The sequence below is a fragment of the Myotis nattereri genome, assembly GCF_964212035.1.
Source record: "Myotis nattereri genome assembly, chromosome: 11".
NCBI lineage: Eukaryota > Metazoa > Chordata > Mammalia > Chiroptera > Vespertilionidae > Myotis > Myotis nattereri.
In genome coordinates this window covers 83,087,865-83,104,846 of record NC_138086.1, presented here as the reverse complement: position 1 = coordinate 83,104,846, position 16,982 = coordinate 83,087,865, and the positions used below count along the sequence as shown (strand labels likewise).

General features: G+C 66.0%; 2 protein-coding genes across 2 annotated transcripts; one reads left to right on the top strand and one right to left on the bottom strand.

Moving 5' to 3' along the window:
- Positions 1–5,230: 5,230 nt before the first annotated feature.
- Positions 5,231–7,767, top strand: IGFBP1 (insulin like growth factor binding protein 1; the record flags this gene model as incomplete). The annotated part of the gene is made up of 4 exons (XM_081101896.1): positions 5,231–5,594; positions 6,266–6,369; positions 7,138–7,266; positions 7,630–7,767. The coding sequence occupies 4 exons, from the start codon at positions 5,231–5,233 to the stop codon at positions 7,765–7,767; spliced, it is 735 nt and encodes a 244-aa protein (XP_080958022.1).
- A 1,979-nt stretch (positions 7,768–9,746) lies between these two features.
- IGFBP3 (insulin like growth factor binding protein 3) lies at positions 9,747–16,689 on the bottom strand. Its single transcript, XM_081101895.1, has 5 exons — positions 16,158–16,689; positions 12,979–13,199; positions 12,483–12,602; positions 12,149–12,282; positions 9,747–10,958 (listed from the first exon to the last, which is right to left on the bottom strand). The coding sequence occupies exons 1-4, from the start codon at positions 16,549–16,551 to the stop codon at positions 12,157–12,159; spliced, it is 861 nt and encodes a 286-aa protein (XP_080958021.1). The 5' UTR covers positions 16,552–16,689; the 3' UTR covers positions 9,747–10,958; positions 12,149–12,156.
- Positions 16,690–16,982: the final 293 nt, after the last annotated feature.

The following is a 16,982-nucleotide window of genomic DNA, read 5'->3' as shown; positions in this document are numbered from 1 at the left end:
GGGCTCCATCCCCAGTGTGGGGCGACCAGGAGGCAGCCGATCCATGATTCTCTCTCATCATGGATGTTTCTATCTCTCCCCCTCCCTTCCTCTCTGACATCAATAAAAATATCTGTTTTACTTTTTCTGAAAAGAACGCGGTTAGTAAAGAAAAAAAAAATATATAGCTCACAGGCGCGGCCCATCCTGTCCCAGATGGGGAAGCCGCGGCCTCAGGTGTCCACAGTCCCAGAGCCTGCCAGGTGGGGGCGGCTGGAGGCTGGCCCGTGGCCTGTTTTCTCCCTGCGCTCGGCCACCCCCGGTGCCCCGACCTCCTGACCCCCGGGTGCCCTGACCTCCTGGCACACAGGCGCCCTGGTTTGGGACAGTGAGGGCTTTTGTTTGTGTTGTGAACGGAAACATTGTGAAATCTACGGTGTGTCCAGCAGCACATTGTTGGTCACAGTGTCACCTGTCCCAGGCCTCCCCAGCACCCGGCAGCCCCTGGGGAGCGGGTGGGGGCACGGGCACGGCCTGCAGGGGCTCCCGGCCCAGCCGGTGGCAGGAGCCAGCCCCACACACTCATGAACATTCATGGAAGAAATTACACTTCTCTCAGTCTTCCAGGAGACAGAAGCGGAGGGGATAATTCCTGAGTCCTTCTACGAGGCCAGCACTGCCCTGACACCAAAACAAATGACAAAGATGAACAACCACAGACCCAGTCTCATGAACATAGATGCAAACGTCCGCAATAAAATAGGAGCACGTCAGGCCGGCCAGGGTGGCTCAGTGGTTGAGGGCCGACCGATGAACCAGGAGGTCACAGTTTGATCCCAGTCGGGCCGAGGTGTGCTCTGGACTCGATCCTCAGTAGCGGGCGTGCAGAAGGCAGCCGATCCACGATTCTCTCTCATCATTGATCTCTCTCTCTCTCCCTCTTCTTCCTCTCTGAAATCAATACAAACATATAGAAAAATATATACTCACCTGTGTCTGCTTATAACAAACCAAATCTAATAAGATATGAAAAAATTATATGTCATGACCAAGTGTCCAAGGCTCAAGAATCAATCAATGTGATCATGTCAACCGGCTAAGGAGACATCACAGATATCCCCAGAGATGCAGAAAGAGCATTAAAGACTCCAGCACCCATTCATGATCAAACTCTCCATGCCTGCCTGCTGGCTGCACCCCGTGAATGCACACTGTGATGCGAGCGAGACACCCCCACAAGAGACTAGAGACTGTAATGTAGGGGGCTGCCCCCCTAATGTAGGAGACTGTCCCCCTAATGTAGGAGGCTGCCCCCCTAATGTAGGAGACTGTCCCCCTAATGTAGGAGGCTGCCCCCCTAACGTAGGAAGCTGCACCCCTTTCTGTGCCAGGCCCCTGTTCTTTGCCAGGTCAGAGAAGCAGACTGTGCTCATGGGGGGGGGTGCACCACAGCACCCGCGAGTCATGGGGGGCGGTCCCGTGGGGGGACTTGATCAGGGGACCTGATGTTTGGAGGGGCTGGCGGGCGGTGGGCACAGTAAGGCCCTGGGCGCGATGATGTCACAAGAGCCGGTGCCTTTGCACATTGGCTCGCGGGGGGTGGGGTGGGGGGGGCGGGGGGACGGAGGGGGTGCTTCCGCGTGGGGAGCGGTGGCCTTGGCTCCATTGACATCATCCCCCGTCAGTCCCGGGAGCAAAACATATTTTTGTTTTCCTTCCTCGAGGGTTCAAAACACCGTCCGGAGGGTCCCGTCCCGGCCTCTCCCGCGAGGCCGCCTGTGGCCTTGGCCCCGCATTGTTTTTCTGAGCGGATTGCCCAACGCCCAGCACCGGCTGGGCCGTGAGTCAGCCCGGGCGGGAGGCCCAGGGGGGAACGGGGTGCCGACAGGCCCTGCGGGTCTCAAGCCCCAGCCTCTGCGGAGCTCGCACACTCGGGGCTGACTGTGCGACCCATTTCACAGGCTGGGATACTGAGGCCCCGGGGGGTTACAGAATGGGCCAGGGTGCCAAGCCAGGTGCTGGCGGGCAGTCTGGGGGGCCATGGTGCGGCTGGGGGAGTGCCGCTCCAGGCCCCGCCCCTCGGGGCTCCCAGCATCCTGGGGCTCAGCTCCTTGGCCTCCCTGGGAGACCCCCTCCCCACAGGTGCTGCCACCCAGGCGGGTGTGATGGGAAGGGTGCTGACATGATTGCCAAACACTGAGCGTGTCCCACGCGGGTGGTGCCCCCTGGGGTAGCACAGGGGCTACCTGGGCGCCCTGCTCAGCGGGCGCTGACTCCGCGGGGAGGGGGCGGGTTTGGGGGCATCTGCCGGCTCGCAGCTCCAGTGGGAGCAGTTGCTATACCCGAGTCCACATGGGGCCGCGTCGGAAACTTCCCCTGTGGCCCCAACTACCACTCAGCCCCGCACTCCCCCACCCCGGGCGCCCCGACTGCCCTGAGCCGAAGGCACTTTGACCCCCACCTCAGATGCCTGCGGGCTGGGCTCCCTCCCAAGGCCTGGGCAGCTGGGCACCAGTCCATAGGGTGACCCCAGCCCCCCAAACCGCCCTCCCTGCTCCCGCACCTGTGACCAGGGCAGCCGCTCTCGGGGTCCAGTGGTGGGTCACGTGGGCCTGGTGCTGGGCAGGGCAGCCTCAGGCCCCCAGCCTGGCGGGGAGACAGGCCCAGGGGGGGCAGGCAGCTCTCCCCTGGCGCTCACCTGCTGGCAGCCCCGGGCACAGAGGGGGCGCCTCAGCCCACCGGGAGCCCGGGGAGCTTCTCAGAGGAGAGGACACCATGGGCCCGAGGGAGAGGGCGGGGGGGGGGGGCGCTCCAGGGCCCCGGGGCGGGAGGCCTGGCACAGCCTCAGGAAGGCCTGCGGGGACGGGCTGTGCAGGAGGCTCCGTCCTGGGCCTTCCCTGTCTCCCTGCAGCTGTGCCCGGCCTCCCACCGGCCTCTGCGAGTCCTGGCCGCTCGGGGACCACCCACCGCCTCTCGAGCTGGCTGTGCTCTCCTTCCTCGCGGCCTTTGTCACGTCACCTTCCCGTGGAAAGTCTGGGTTCGCTGTTTTTCTGCCCCTAATCCTCCCCAGAGAGAGAACCCCTGGTCATTCCCTAAACACAGCATCCTCTTCCCAGCCTCCTGCCTTCCCCATGGCTGTCTGCCCCCCGTGGCACCCCGGGCACTGCTGTCTGCCCCCCGCGGCACCCCGGGCACTGCTGTCTGCCCCCCACTGCACCCCCTGCACTGCTGTCTGCCCCCACTGCACCCCCTGCACTGCTGTCTGCCCCCCACTGCACCCCGGGCGCTGCTGTCTGCCCCCACTGCACCCCTGCACTGCTGTCTGCCCCCCACTGCACCCCGGGCACTGCTGTCTGCCCCCCACTGCACCCCCTGCACTGCTGTCTGCCCCCCACTGCACCCCCTGCACTGCTGTCTGCCCCCCACTGCACCCCCTGCACTGCTGTCTGCCCCCCACTGCACCCCAGGCCCTTCCTTCCATGGCCTTGTTTTGCTTGTTGCTGGGAGAGGCTGTGCCTGTGGGCGCACCCACAGCCTGGAGCCCCACAGCTGGGAGGACTCAGCACATTAATTTTAAGTGTGTTGTTCTTGTCAGTGTGAGCGCCTGCGTGCACAGAACGAGGATCTCAGGGTGACGTGAGCCAGGAGGCCCAGGACGCACGAGGGGGCACGGCCTCTCCCTCCGTCTCCGGACTGCCCTCCCTCCCTCAGGAGGCACTGACTGGTTTCTTACCTGTTCTTCTCAAGAGTTCCAATCCAGCCAGAGGGACAGGGACGGGGCTATTCACACGGGAACTGAACACAGACAAGAGCATATCCTTACCTTCTCGTTAAAAAAATGTTTTCATTGATGTCAGAGAGGGAGGGAGAGAGAGACATCCACGATGAGAGAGAATCATGGACCAGCCGCCTCCTGCACGCCCCTGGCTAGGGATGAGCCCACAACCTGGGCCTGTGCCCTGACCGGGAATCGAACCAGTGACCTCCTGGTTCATAGGTGGACGCTCACCACTGAGCCACGCCGGCCGGGCATGTACCTTCCCATTTTTACTTGGAAATTGTACTTAACTCGCGTGTTTACTCATCTCAGTACATACAGGGCTGCCTGGTTTTGGGGACCGGGCTCCCCAGAAAACCTGCAGCTCCTGGGGACAGGGGGGCCGCCTCACGGTCTTTGAAGGGACCGGGACATTTGTCTTGCAACCCAGGAGAAGATCCAAGAAAGGAATTTTAACTAAAGAGAAGCCCTTGGTATTTGGTTCCCGATACACATTTGGTCTGAGTCAGAAAGTCCCAGGGGGCCCGGAGTATGGGTGCTCCGGACTCTGGGTGTCCCGGGGTCTGGGTGCCTGGGGTCTGGGTGCTTAGGTTCTGGCTGCCTGGGGGTTTGGGTGCTTAGGTTCTGGCTGCCTGGGGGTTTGGGTGCTGGGGTCTGGGTGCCCCTGCAGCCTCGAACTCTGTCCGGCCCCAGCCCTCTCCTCTCTGGAGGTGCAGTTGCCCACCTCGCCCAGGGAAGGACGCTCCTGCCCCCCCCTCCTGGGAAAGGCAGGGAGACTGGAGTTCCAGGTGGAGCCTCCTTCCTGCAGAACCAGCCGGCCAGCCGGAGTCTTAGTCCTAAGCGGCTGCCCCTGTTCTCCCCAACCTCGGTTTCCCCATTTGAAAACGGCGGGGGGTGGAGGCCTGGCCAGTGTGGCTCAGTGGTTGAGCATGGACCTGGGAGTCAGGAGGTCAGGGTTCCAGGTTGTGGGCTCGATCCCCAGTGTGGGTCGTGCAGGAGGCGGCGGATCCATGATTCTCATCATTGATGTTTCTCCCTCTCCCTTTCTCTCTGAAATCAATAAAAATATATTGAAAGAAAAGCAAAGAAAAGAGAGGAAAGGGCAGGGGCTTCCCGTGGCCCAGCCGGGCTCCTTGGAACAGAACGGGCCGCCCGGCCGCGCGCTCCCGTGAAGAGCGGCGTGGGCTCCGGCGGGAACTCACAGCAACCGGACAAACAGCCGAGACCCGCTGACGCCCGCCCACGCCTGGCGCGGGGCCTGGAGCGCAGAGCAAAACAAACTTATTTTGAACCCGGTCTCCCCCCCCATCCCCCCCTCCCCCCCGCCCGCGGCCCCGCCGATCATTAACCTCCGGCAGGTGCGCGCCGAGCCCTTCATAAGGCGCCGGCTCCGGCGAGCATCACCCGCAGCGTCCGCCTGGCCCCGAGCGCCCGCCGCCGCAGCCAGTGCCCGCCCGCCGCCCGCCGCCCGCGATGGCCATGCCCGCGGCCCCCGCCGCCGCGCCGCTCCTGCTCCTGCTGGCCGCCCTGCTGGGCGAGGCGGCCGCCGCGGAGCCCCACCTGTGGCAGTGCGCGCCCTGCTCCGCCGAGAAGCTGGCGGCCTGCGCGCCGGTGCCCGCGTCCTGCCGGGAGCAAGCCCGGCCCTACGGCTGCGGCTGCTGCACCCTGTGCTCCCGGCGCCGGGGCGAGGCCTGCGGCATGACCTCTGCGCGCTGCGAGAGCGGCCTCACCTGCCAGCCGCGCCCCGGCGAGACCCGGCCGCTGCTGGCGCTGTCCCGGGGCCGGGGCATCTGCCTGCCCGAGACCGTGGTCACCGAGCCCAGCGCCGAGGCCGCAGGTACCGCCTCCCTCCGGCGAGCTCTCCCGGGGGGCGGGGGCGGAGGAGCAGCCTGGGCGCACGGGGCGGCCTCTAGCCAGTAGCCAGGGGGGCGCCGCCCGGCCCACACCCGGAGTTTGGGGCCCAGCCTGTCAGGAGCCCCAGGGCAGGGAGGGGAGACGGAGAGAGCGCAGAAGGCCCTGCCCGCGGATCCGTGGACACCCACCCCGTGGTGAGCCAGGGGTGGGCAGACTTTCTGACTCGAGGGCAACCGTGGGTTCTTAAACTGGACCGGAGGCCGGAACAAAAGCATGGATGGAGTGTTTGTGTGAACTAATATAAATTCAAAGTAAACATCATTCCATAAAAGGGTACGGCCTTTTTTTTTAGTTTTATTCATTGGCCCGCGGGCCGTAGTTTGCCCACAGCTGGTAGATCCTGGACGTGGGCAGCCAGTGCCCTGGGTGGGAGGGGCAGTCGCATGTGACCCTCTCCTACCTCCGCGGGGTGACTGAAACGCCCCCGTGGGCCGGGCCGGGGAGCGGAGGGCAGGTCGGGTGGAGCCATGGGGGGGCCGGGGAGCGGAGGGCAGGTCGGGTGGAGCCATGGGGGGGCCGGGGAGCGGAGGGCAGGTCGGGTGGAGCCGCGGCTCCCGTCCGGGGAGGGCTCACGGCCGGTCGCTCCACCTGCAGAGGCCGAGGAGGCGAACCCGGAGGGCCTGCCCTCGGTGTGGAGCGCGCTCAGCAGCTACGAGAGCATCCGGGCGCTCGGGATCTCCGACATCAAGAACTGGAAGGTGAGGCGGGCGGGCGGGCGGGCGGACGGGAACCGGTGCAGGCGTCGCCCTGTGCGGAGCTGGACGGAGGGGCTCCCCGCGGCCCAGCCGGCATCGCTCAGCGGAGCTCGGCCGAGCCTTTAGGGGGGCGCTCGGCAGCCTCTGCTCCGCTGAGGGTAGAAGGACAGGCCGCCCCCGTGCCCCTGAGCTCAGAGCAGGAGTGCGCGCAGGACGGAGCCGCCCTCCCCACACACCTGCACCCTTTAAGCGCAGTGACATTTGCATAACATGAAATCGAGGCCTTTCTGCCCCGAAAGCCAAAGTGCGGAGCATCAAGTCCGCGCAATGTTCTGTGACCGTCCCCCCAGGCCTCCACCTGCAAGACCTGACCCCCCCCCGCCGCCCCTCCCCCGCCCGCCCCGTCTCGGGTGCCCTGCTCAATTCTGCCACCTGAGGGCGACAAAGGACCGGAGGTGCCCGCCTCGGTGTCAATGGCGGGAAGTCTCCGTGGCTACAGTCTCCGTTCAGAGGCTGCGCCCGCCTCCCCGCTGGGCAGGAGCCACACTTGGGTGGGAGTGGGGGTGGGGGGTGGGCGTGCGGAGGAGGGGAGGGAGTCAGGAGACCTCTCAGCTCCCGTGGGTGTTTAGGGGTGTTCGGGGTGGGAGGGCACGGCCCCCAACCTTCCTCGTAACCACCCAAGACAGCCATGCGACCCCCTGGAGACAGGCGCGTCCACACAGCCCCCTGTCCTACCCCGGGGCGGGGAGTCACCTCTCCTCCCCGTCGCAGGACCCCTGCCAGCGAGAACTCTACGACGTGCTGGCCAAGCTGGCCCAGGAGCGGACGAAGGTGGGCGACGGCCTCTACAAGTTCTACCTGCCCAACTGCCACAGGAACGGGCTGTACCACTCCAAGCAGGTGCGCCCTGGGGCGGGTCCCCATCCCCCAGAGCCAGCTTTCCCCGCCCCCTGCTGCTGCGCCCCGCCCCAAACACGCCCCCCACAGCCCCGATCTTTGCCCCGGGGACACCACACCAGCCGCTCCCGTCCCTCACCTGCCCCAGCCGGTGGGGCCTCGGAGCAGACAGCTGGGCGCACTCCACGCCGGGCGCACCCGCACCGCGCTGCACGCGTGTGGAATCCGCGACGCACTGGACACCTGAGCTGGAGGGCGCGGGGTGTGCCCTTGGCCGGTCCCGGCAGGGGTGGTGCCCGGGGTCTGAGCCCTCAGCCTTGGGCTCTCCGTGGGGTGCGGCTCTGACCTGGCCCCCCTCTTTTACAGTGCATGGTGTCCCTGCATGGAGAGACAGGGGCCTGCTGGTGCGTGTACCCCTGGAACGGGCAGAGGATCGCGGGGTCCAAGGAGGTCATCGGGGACCCCAACTGCGATCAGTATTTCCCGAAAGCAGACGCAGCCTGACCGGCTCCTTCAGTGAAACGTTTAAGCACCCGGTGTGTTCATGCTCCGACACACTAGCCCCGTGTGAGGGGTGGAGGGGCGCTGTGTACTCCACACGCGATTGCTTCTGAAGCTGTAGTCTATTTATTCACCGAGTTTATTTTTCTACACGAGAACCTGTGCTCTAGTAACTTATATTCCGCGGCCGAGCCGGGGACCAACCGGCCGGGGACCAACCCCCCGGGAAATGCAGTCACCCGGGAGCCTTTCTCCCCGGGACACGCAGGGGCGCTCCGGGCGCCAGGGGTGCGTGTGCCGGAGCTGAGGGGGAGGTGAGGGCTGGAGACGGTCGCGAGGCGGCCAGTGGCTGCAGGAAGCCGGTAGGGAGATGCATTGTCGCTCAGGCTCGCACGATGTAAACAAATAAACGGCCTACTCAGCACCTGCTCCTGCGTGGACCTCTGTGCCCCCCCGCCCCCCCCCCCGTGCGCCGCCCGTCCCCCTGCCAGAGTGGCTGTGGCACTGAGGTTGCCTGGCCAACAGCCCCCCAGTGTCCATCACCCCTGGGCTGGGCCGCCCTCACTTCTCCACTCGCGGTTCCTTCCGTTTGTAAATAGGCTGGGGTTTCTCAGAGACGCCCCGCCCCGCGGCTGCTCCCCACCCTCCTCCTGCCCCTCGGCCTCTGCCCCTGCGGCTGCGGCCCCCTGGCACAGCTGCGCCCGGAGCACAAGGCCTCCTGCTCCCCATCCCTTCCTCCTCGAAGGGTTACCCATTTGCTTTTCCTGACTCTGCCCCACCCTTAGCAGCCCCCAGCCCCCAGCCTTTCCCGGGGCCCCCTCCCCTCAGACCCCACGGCTGCCAGCCCCCCTCGGCCAGGTCCCCAGGAGAGACCTGCGACTCCGTGTTTACTGTCCTGACAGACACCCGCTCACCCAGATCCTGGCACCCGACCGCCCACAGGGAATGGATCGCCTTCCTGAGGGACAAGGCGGCGTCCAGGCACCAGGGACCGATGGCACGTGAAGAAGTAGGAATGCCAGGGGCACCAGGCCTCCCCCAGGCGTGTGTGCACCTGTGCCTGTGAGCGTGTCCGTGTGCACGCATGTGTGCGCAGGCGTGTTGTGGACACATGAGCGTTGGCTGTGCTCGTCCCCGAGGCTCCCCATGTTACTGACATCACATTCAGCCCGGACGTCCGAGCGCTGCTCCGGCAGGAGTCCGGCCGCTGGGCGAGAAGGCCTCTCCGGGCAGCTGCCGCCAGAGGAGTGGGTCTGAGGACATGCCCGTCACGGGCACAAGCGTCCACCTGCTGGTCGAGGCCCGAAGGCGGTGCCTGGCACCTGCGTGGCCGGGACCCAGTGAGGGAGCAGCACCCACACTCCCGGCCGCAGTGTGGGGGGCAGGGTGGGGTGTGTGGGGGCAGGAGAGCCAGGTGGCAGGCCACGCGCTCGCCATGTGAGAGGAGGGCGCTAGGCGGCAGTGGACCGGGGTGTGACTGCAGCAGAGGTTGGGGTGAAGCGGGTGTGCAACGTGTGCCCAGGAAGGCGGACCTGGGGGCCCACAGCTCCTGCTCCGGAGTCTGACCCTGGTGGGCCAGGTCCCGCCCCGCAGCGCGCCCCCTGCTGGTCGGCCCCTCGTGTCCGGCTCAGGACTTTGCAGGCCCCCACCCCCCCACCCCCAGGCTCGCACCCAACGTGGATGAGGACGGACTTAGGTGCTTTATTAAGGACCACACTCGGGATTCCTGGAAACCAGTGTGTCCTGCGACGCCCACAGTCACAGGGTCAGAGCCCCTCCCAGCGTGTCCGGGTCTCCCTCCTCCTGCCTGTCCCTTCCCAGCCCAGCCGGCGGGGAGGGACCCGGCCACGTGTGTCCCCTGTGCTGGTCTGAGCGGGGACAGACGGGATGGGGACAAAACCTAGGGCAGCGAGGGCCTGGGGGCACCTGCTGACCGGCCCGGCCGGGACCCAGGCCAAGACCCCCCGGAGCTCCCTGGGAAACTCCGACTGGGACGCCCGACCCTTCAAACTCGGTGGCCGCTGACACCGGCGAACGTTTTTTCACGGTAAAAACTTTATTAACCCGTTATAAATACGTGGTGAGACAGATTTCTCAAAAGGACTTTTTTTTCTTTTTTTTCTGAACACTTGATTAAAAAAATAAAGGAAAGCGAATAGGTAGGCAGTGTCTGGGGAACCTCTGGTCCGCCCTCGGCCGTGTGGCCACAGGGCCTCCTCCGGGGCAGCGCGCGGCCGTGGCCGTGGCCGTGGCCGACGGGGCATCTAAGACTATGCGCACAGGTCCCATTACATTTGGGCCACGATGCAGGCAACGGTGACAGTTCACGAAGGCATTTCTCTGTGAATACGTGAGTCAGAAGGAGGGGGCCATTCTGGGATCCCCAAGGCCCCTCTGGTTAGATACATGGCCACTCACGTGTTACAGTGTGACAGAGGACACAGGGCAAGGGATGAACAGAACCTCCTTTGCCTCTGAGGACTCAGCCTCAAAAACTACCTTGGTCTTGGAGCTGTGAGTGGAGAACACCCTTTTCTGCCGCCATCCGAGCATCGTGCCGCTGTTGGGGGGCCTCTGAAGACAAATGTGTGGCCTTGCCCCCCCCTCACCCCCCCGTCCCCGCCCTGTGGGGCCACAGCCAAGGCCGTGTCCCCGGGAGCCTGCCTGAGCCACCCACTTCTCCAGATGCCCAGGGTCTGAGCACCTTCTTGGTCATTAAAAAAAAAATAAAAATAAAAGCAAGACTCCACCTCATGGTCTCCACTCGTCCCCAAGCAGGACGGGTCACCTGAGGGCAGGAGCTCGCTACTGGGGGGAGGGGCGCGGGCCTCGGCTCCAGGCGGGTGTGTCCAGACACCCCAGGGCAGAGGTTGGCGTTCCCGGGAGGCCCAAGTGGCAGGGGTGCTAGGGTGTGAGGTCCCCAGGGTGGCCTGAGGCCCGGCCTGTGCTTGAGTTCGGAAGGAGGTTCGAAAGAAGTGACGAGAAAAATCACACGGTTTCCCTGGCTGCTGGGGCGTGGGAAGCCGCTCAAGCGCACTGTTTAGAAGCCCAGGCATTTCAGAGGTCTCTTCCTACACGTGGATTTAAGAAAGAAATGGATTCACCAGAGAAAGATATATAATCGAGGCTGCAGCCAACGCTGATCACCGCCTTGGCAGTCTTTGGTGCGAAACCGGTGCCTGAGTTCCTCTGAACTAAAACAGAGAAAGGAACATGCTGGTTAGCTCCTCCGGCGTCAGTCTCCACTCCCTCCCCGGGCACCAGGCGAGGCACCAGGCAGGCCACCCTGTTCGGAGAGCAAAGGGCCTGCAGGACGCTAGCAATTAAAACAATATATATTTTTATTGACTTCAGAGAGGAAGGGAGAGGGAGAGAGAGAAACATCAGTGATGAGAGAGGATCATGGAAGGCTGCCTCCTTCACACCCCACACTGGGGATCGAGCCCACAACCGGGGCCTGTGTCCTGACCGGGAATCGAACCGTGACCTCCTGGTTCATAGGTCGATGCTCAACCCCTGGGCCACGCTGGCTGGGCTGCTTGCTATGTTCTTCCATAGTCACCCCCGGAATTAGAATTGCCTTTTCCAACTTGCAAGGAAAGCAAACACCTAAACATGAAAATTTCTTCTGTTGACTTAAATTTGTCTCGAGGAGATGAAAGGAAACGTATTTATTCCTTTTTTCCACCAATAACTCTCTCATTTAGTCAAAGAGAATATTGGATGTGATAGCATTCTTCAAAGTGATGGTTTAAAAAGTCATTGTTTGAATTAGATTTAATGAACTTTATTAAAATTCTATTAACCACAGAATATCCGTAATGTATTTTACAGGGAAAAAAAGCACAAACAGACACGTGTTTAATTTAGAAACAGGTTCTTGCTCAGCTGGTGTGGCTCAGTGGTTGGGCAGTGACCTATGAACCAGGAGGTCAGGGTTCTATTGCCGGTCAGGGCCCAGGCCCAGGCCCAGGTTGTGGGCTGGATCCCCAGCGGGGGACCTGCAGGAGGCAGCCAATCCATGGTTCTCCCTCATCACTGATGTGTCTATCTCTCTCTCCCTCTCCCTTCCTCTCTGACATCAATAAAAAAATATATTTTAGAAACAAGTTCTTTTGAAGTTAGAGAGTTTACTGGGAAGATAAGGGCCCCGTGGGGCTTACAGGGACAGCCTCTGAGACTGACCCATGTGCTCAGATCCTTGGCTCTTTGCAAGAAAGATCAGTGTTTGAGACAAGGGGGCCCAGAGCCTCTGCCTGTGTGGCTGGCGGGGGGCAGGTTCCCCTCCTTCCTCAGGGAGTGTCCCAGGTCTGTCCTCCATCTGACCCGCCCCCAGCCACCCCCCCTTTCCGATGGAGAGCCCTCAGCAGGGCCCCAGGCTTACCCGCCATGTCACTGGCTCTCCACGCTGTCACAGTGCACGTCCGGTTTGCCTGGCGGGTTGTGCCCGGGGAGGGGCTGCCCGTACTTGTCAACGCACCAGCACAAGCCGCGCTTCCTGCCCTTGGCCGGACGGCACTGTGGGCGGAGCAGAGAAGGTGATGTGACCCCCAGGGGCTCCCAGGCCCCATGGGGACCAGGCTGTCCCGCCCTGGATAGCGGGAAGGTGCTGGGGCGCCTGGGTCCCTTCGTGGTTAAAGGGGAGCAGGCACTGGGGGGGGGCAGGAGGAGGGGCCCAGCTGTGGCTCCCCCTCCAGTGGGGGGGACCGAGGGCTCACCTGCTTCTTCTTGTAGAAGCCCTTCTTGTCGCAGTTGGGGAGCTGGATGCCCCGGGGGCTCAGTGTGATCAGGGACTTGAGTCGGTTCAGCGTGTCCTCCATCTCCCGGCGGCAGGGCCCCTGGGGGCGTGGACTGGTTACTATGAGGTCCCACCGCCGGGCATCCCCGGGGGACCTGCAGTGTCTGCGGCCTGACTCAGCCATCACGGCGCCCACGGGGACACCGGCCCCACCTCTCGTGTCCCTAGACGAGGCTCAGCTCCGGGGAGTCACCGGGACACCCGGAGGCCAGGTGCACAGGAAGAGCAGGGCTCTGAGCCTTTCCGCAGCCCAGAGGCCTGGGCGCCGAGGGCAGGCCGCCTGGTCCCTGTTCTGGGCGCTAGGAGGACCGGGAGCTGCCCCTGGGCCTGGACAGGGTGTGCCCACAGCTCGGAGTGAAGAGCAACCTGGTGCCCTGGCCCCCCACCCCCGCCCCCAGGGAGGAGGCGGCGCTCACGTATTCCGTGTCCTGCTTGCTCTCGGAGGAGAAGTTCTGGGTGACCGCGCCCTGGGCCTCGAGGTGGACCCTGTGGCGCTGGCTGTCCTTGGCGCTCCCTCTCCTGATTGTGTCCATCTTGGTGTGGCCGAGGTGGAACCTGGAGTCGGGGGCCCAGTGGGTCAGCGCCGGGCTCCCCGCGGTCACAGCGCTGAGCTCTTCCTCCGACTCACTGCCGTCTCCTGGGGGGACACGGGCCGGAGCTGAGGACCGAGCAAGGTCACGTCTCCGGGGAATCGTCACTCAACCATCCCGAGCACATTCAGGAAGAACCGCTTGAGCCCGGGGTGTGGCCCGTGGCTGAGCACCAACGCACCGACCTAGGAACCGGGAGGTCAGGGTTCGATTCCCCGGCAGGCACAGGCCCGGGTTGCGGGCTCCATCCCCAGCGTGCGGCCTCTCTCTCATCACTGATGTTTCTCTCTCTGCCCCTCCCCTTTCCTCTCTGAAATCAATAAAAATATGTAAGAACAAGAAGACACCCGGATGGAGGACCACCCTCTGGCTAGCAGCCCTGGCACTGGCTTTGCCTCGAGATCAGAAGAGACGTGACCAGTAGGTGCCTCGCTGGCGGGCGTCCCCCCTCCACCAGGAGGGGCAGAGCTGACCCTGGACGGCACCCCCCCCACCCCGGCCCTGTCCCCGCGGAGTTAGCGCGGGGTGAGGCGGCCCCGCAGGAACCCGCTCCGGCCAGAACGCTCCCCGCTCCCCAGAGCGCTTGGCTGCGCGTCTGCCCTGAGCGGCGTGGGCTGGTGTCCGGTCCCTCTGTCCCGCAGGGCCTGGCCCCAGCGGCCTCTCGGACCCGCACCCGGGGGCACTCACTCACCCATCCCGGGGGAGTCCTCCCTCCCCGCCCCCGTCATCCCCGTGGCGGAGGAGGAAAACCCGAGAGGACAGCGTGTCGGCGCGCCCCGGGGTGGGTGTCACTGCTCTGAGCACGTGCGCGGCGGGCGTGGAGCTGGCGCCTCGCTGCTCCTTCCCGGGCTGAGCGGGGCGGCCGCGGGACCGGGGCCGGTGGGGGGGGGTCCCTGCTCCCGCCGGGTCCGCACAGCCAGGCAGCGGCCACATGGCCACGTCATTCCGACAGGCCGCACCCCGGACCTCCCAGGCCCTCTGGTCCCCAATCTGCTCCGCCGGGTGCCCGGCGCCCCGCTCCAGCTAACGGTTCTCCGCCGGCCCGGGAACAAGCCGGTCAGCGTGGCCGCCCGCCCACGCCGGGACGCCCGCCAAAACCTCTGGGCTCCCAGGAGCCGGGCGGGGCGCGGGGAAGGCTCCCCGGGCCGAGCGGGGAGGGGAGACCACGTGCTCCAGCCCCACCGCACCGGGCACGGAACGCCCAGCCCCAGGAGGCCCCGCCCCCAAGTAAAGCCCCGCCCAGGGCCCGCCCCCAAGGAAGCTCCGCCCCCATGGAGACCCCGCCCCTAGCGAAGCCCCGCCCCCAGGGAAGCCCCGCCTCCGTGGGCTCTGTCCCCACCCAGGGAACAGCCCCACGAGGGAGGGGTCCGGCCCGGGCGGCGCACTCAGCACCGCGGAGCAGCTCTGGCTGCAGGCTGGTTTCCGGGGAAACCATTTCGCTTCCTTTCTCTTCTCCGGGGAAGACTGGGCGCGGGGCTGAGGCTGTGATGAGCTCCCGCGCGTCTCCCCGGAGCGCGGAGTAACTTCCTGACCGCCCGGGACTCGGGGCGGAGCCGGGAATCTGTCCCTTAAGCGGCCCCCCCCCCCCCCAGGGTTAGAAGTCACGTCTTCATACTTTTGTAACAAACGCCCCTCACACTGTAACCAAGGCGCCAACAGGTAACTGAGAGCGTGTTGGCGAGGGCTCTCCGGCCGCTTTCTCCGTGTCCAGAGCCGCACGGGCCGAGCAGGCGCCCACGCGCGCCGGGCATTGCTTTGCCCCGAGATACAAAGGCTTCTGGGCGTTTGAACGACACAGTCCCGTCTCAGGAAACTGCGGGTTTATCTTCCCATCGATCCCGGGTCCGCGGCTTCTCGGGGAGAAACGGAGCGGCGCTGCCCAGCACGGCCACGCCTCACCCGGGGCCTCTGTGGCCGCGGGGACCACGCAGGACCGTCCCCCCACCCCCCGAGGCTGCCCTGGGCGCCCTGCCCCGCTGGTGGCCGGGGGCGGGGGCTCCACTCTCGTCACGAAGCGAGGCTGCCGACGCTGCTTGTCAAGTGGAGGCTCAGACTCCGCCTCCCTTTCCGTCTAAGGGCCCCACGCGAGGTGCCCCTGCAGCTGCGGGCGGCCTCCCCCGCGCCCTCCACGGGGCTCATCCCTCCCGCTTCGGTGTGGGCAGCACGCGGCCCTGGCTCCACGCTCCCCTCGGTCTCCTAAGCCCGCGGGTCCCCACAGGCGCAGCCCCGCTCCTGGCGCGTCTGCGGGCCTCCCAGGCAGGGCAGCTGGGTGCACCAGGGGATGCGATGGGCAGCCGGGTCCAGCCACCCCGCCCCCGTCCCTGCCTGGGGGGTAGGGAGGGACCTTGGAGACTCGCTTCCTTCCGAGGATCAGGTTGTCCGACCGCAAAAGACGCGAATTAACACCCGAGTCCCTGGCGTCTGGTTTGGAACAACCCAGAGGGGACCCCGCTTTGCAGACCGTAAGCCTGTGCCAATGCCGCTCCTTTTAAACGCGGGTACCTCCCCCCACAACTCACCTCACCTCCGGGGTCCAAGTCCACCCCCCACCTCCCCGCGCCCCTGCCCCTCGCGTCCGCGGGTGGACGCGCTCTCTCCTAGTTCGCGGGAACCGAGGCGCGTTCCAGGGCCCGAGCGCAGTCCACGCCCGCGTCCCCGTGCCGCGCGGCTCCCGGGCCGGGGATCCTCGGTCCGGGATCCCCCCTCGAACGCCAAACTCGGGGTCCGTTCCCCCCCGCCCCCCCACAGACTCTTGGCCCATTTCGGCAAAAGCGCTTTGCAATTTACAAACACTTCGCACCCAGGGAACAGAGCGGCCGTGGAGGGTCCCTCCCGCGAGCGTCCTCGGGTCGCGGGGCCTGTCTCCCCACGTACGACCCTTGGGCCCGGGGGAACGAGGGCCTCTCCTCGGCGGCGCTGCCCATCGCTGACGCCGGGCTGCCGGTGCCGCCCCCTGGGAGCCGCCCCCTCGGAGCCGGAGGGCGCACCAGGCGCGGGCGGCTCACCTGGCGCGGGCGGGGCCTGGGGGTGCGGGCGGCCGGCGGCGTTGGCGTTGGCGCAGAACCCGCGGCCCTCCAGCAGCGCCTGCAGCGGGCGCGCCTCGCCGGGCGGCGGCTGGCAGCGGAGGCCGGAGCCGCAGCGCTCGCTGTAGACGCCGCACGGCTGGCCCTCGCGCAGCGCGCACGTGAGGCAGCAGCCGCAGCCCGGCTCGCGCACCAGCTCGGCGCAGCCGGCGGGCGGGGGCGCGCACTGGGCCTGAGCGTGTGCGTCGCAGGGTTCGCAGCTCACGACGGGGCCCGCGCCCGCCGGTCCGGCACCAGCCTGCGCCGCGGGCAGCCCGAGGAGCAGCCCCAGCGCGGCCAGCGCGGCGGCCAAGAGCACGGGGCGCGGCGGCTGCATGGCGCCCACGGCGGGGGTCCGCGGCTCAGCCAGGTCTGCTGCTCGGCGCGGGCACAGGGGGCGGCGGTCGGCGCGGGCTGCGGGAGCGGAGGAGCTGGGAGCGGAGCGGTCAGACTTCAGCGCAGCACCGCCAGGCTCGCATCTGGCTGCCCGGGCGCGCCGGCCGCTATATAGAAGCCCAAGCGGCCGAGGACACGCCCCGGAACGGCGCGCGAGGGTGGGGGGAGACGGGGGCGGGCAGGCGCAGGCCGGGCTCCAGGGTCCCGTCCGTCGCTCGGGGCAGCGAGGCAGGGCACCGGGTGCGCAGCGCGCGGCCGTCCGAGCACCTGCTCCACGTGGGCACGCCCGGCGCCCCGCCACCGCGCGCTCCCCGAACCCCCGCGCTCCCATCCCCCACCCCCCGCTGTCTCTGGCCACCCCAGCGTCCCCGC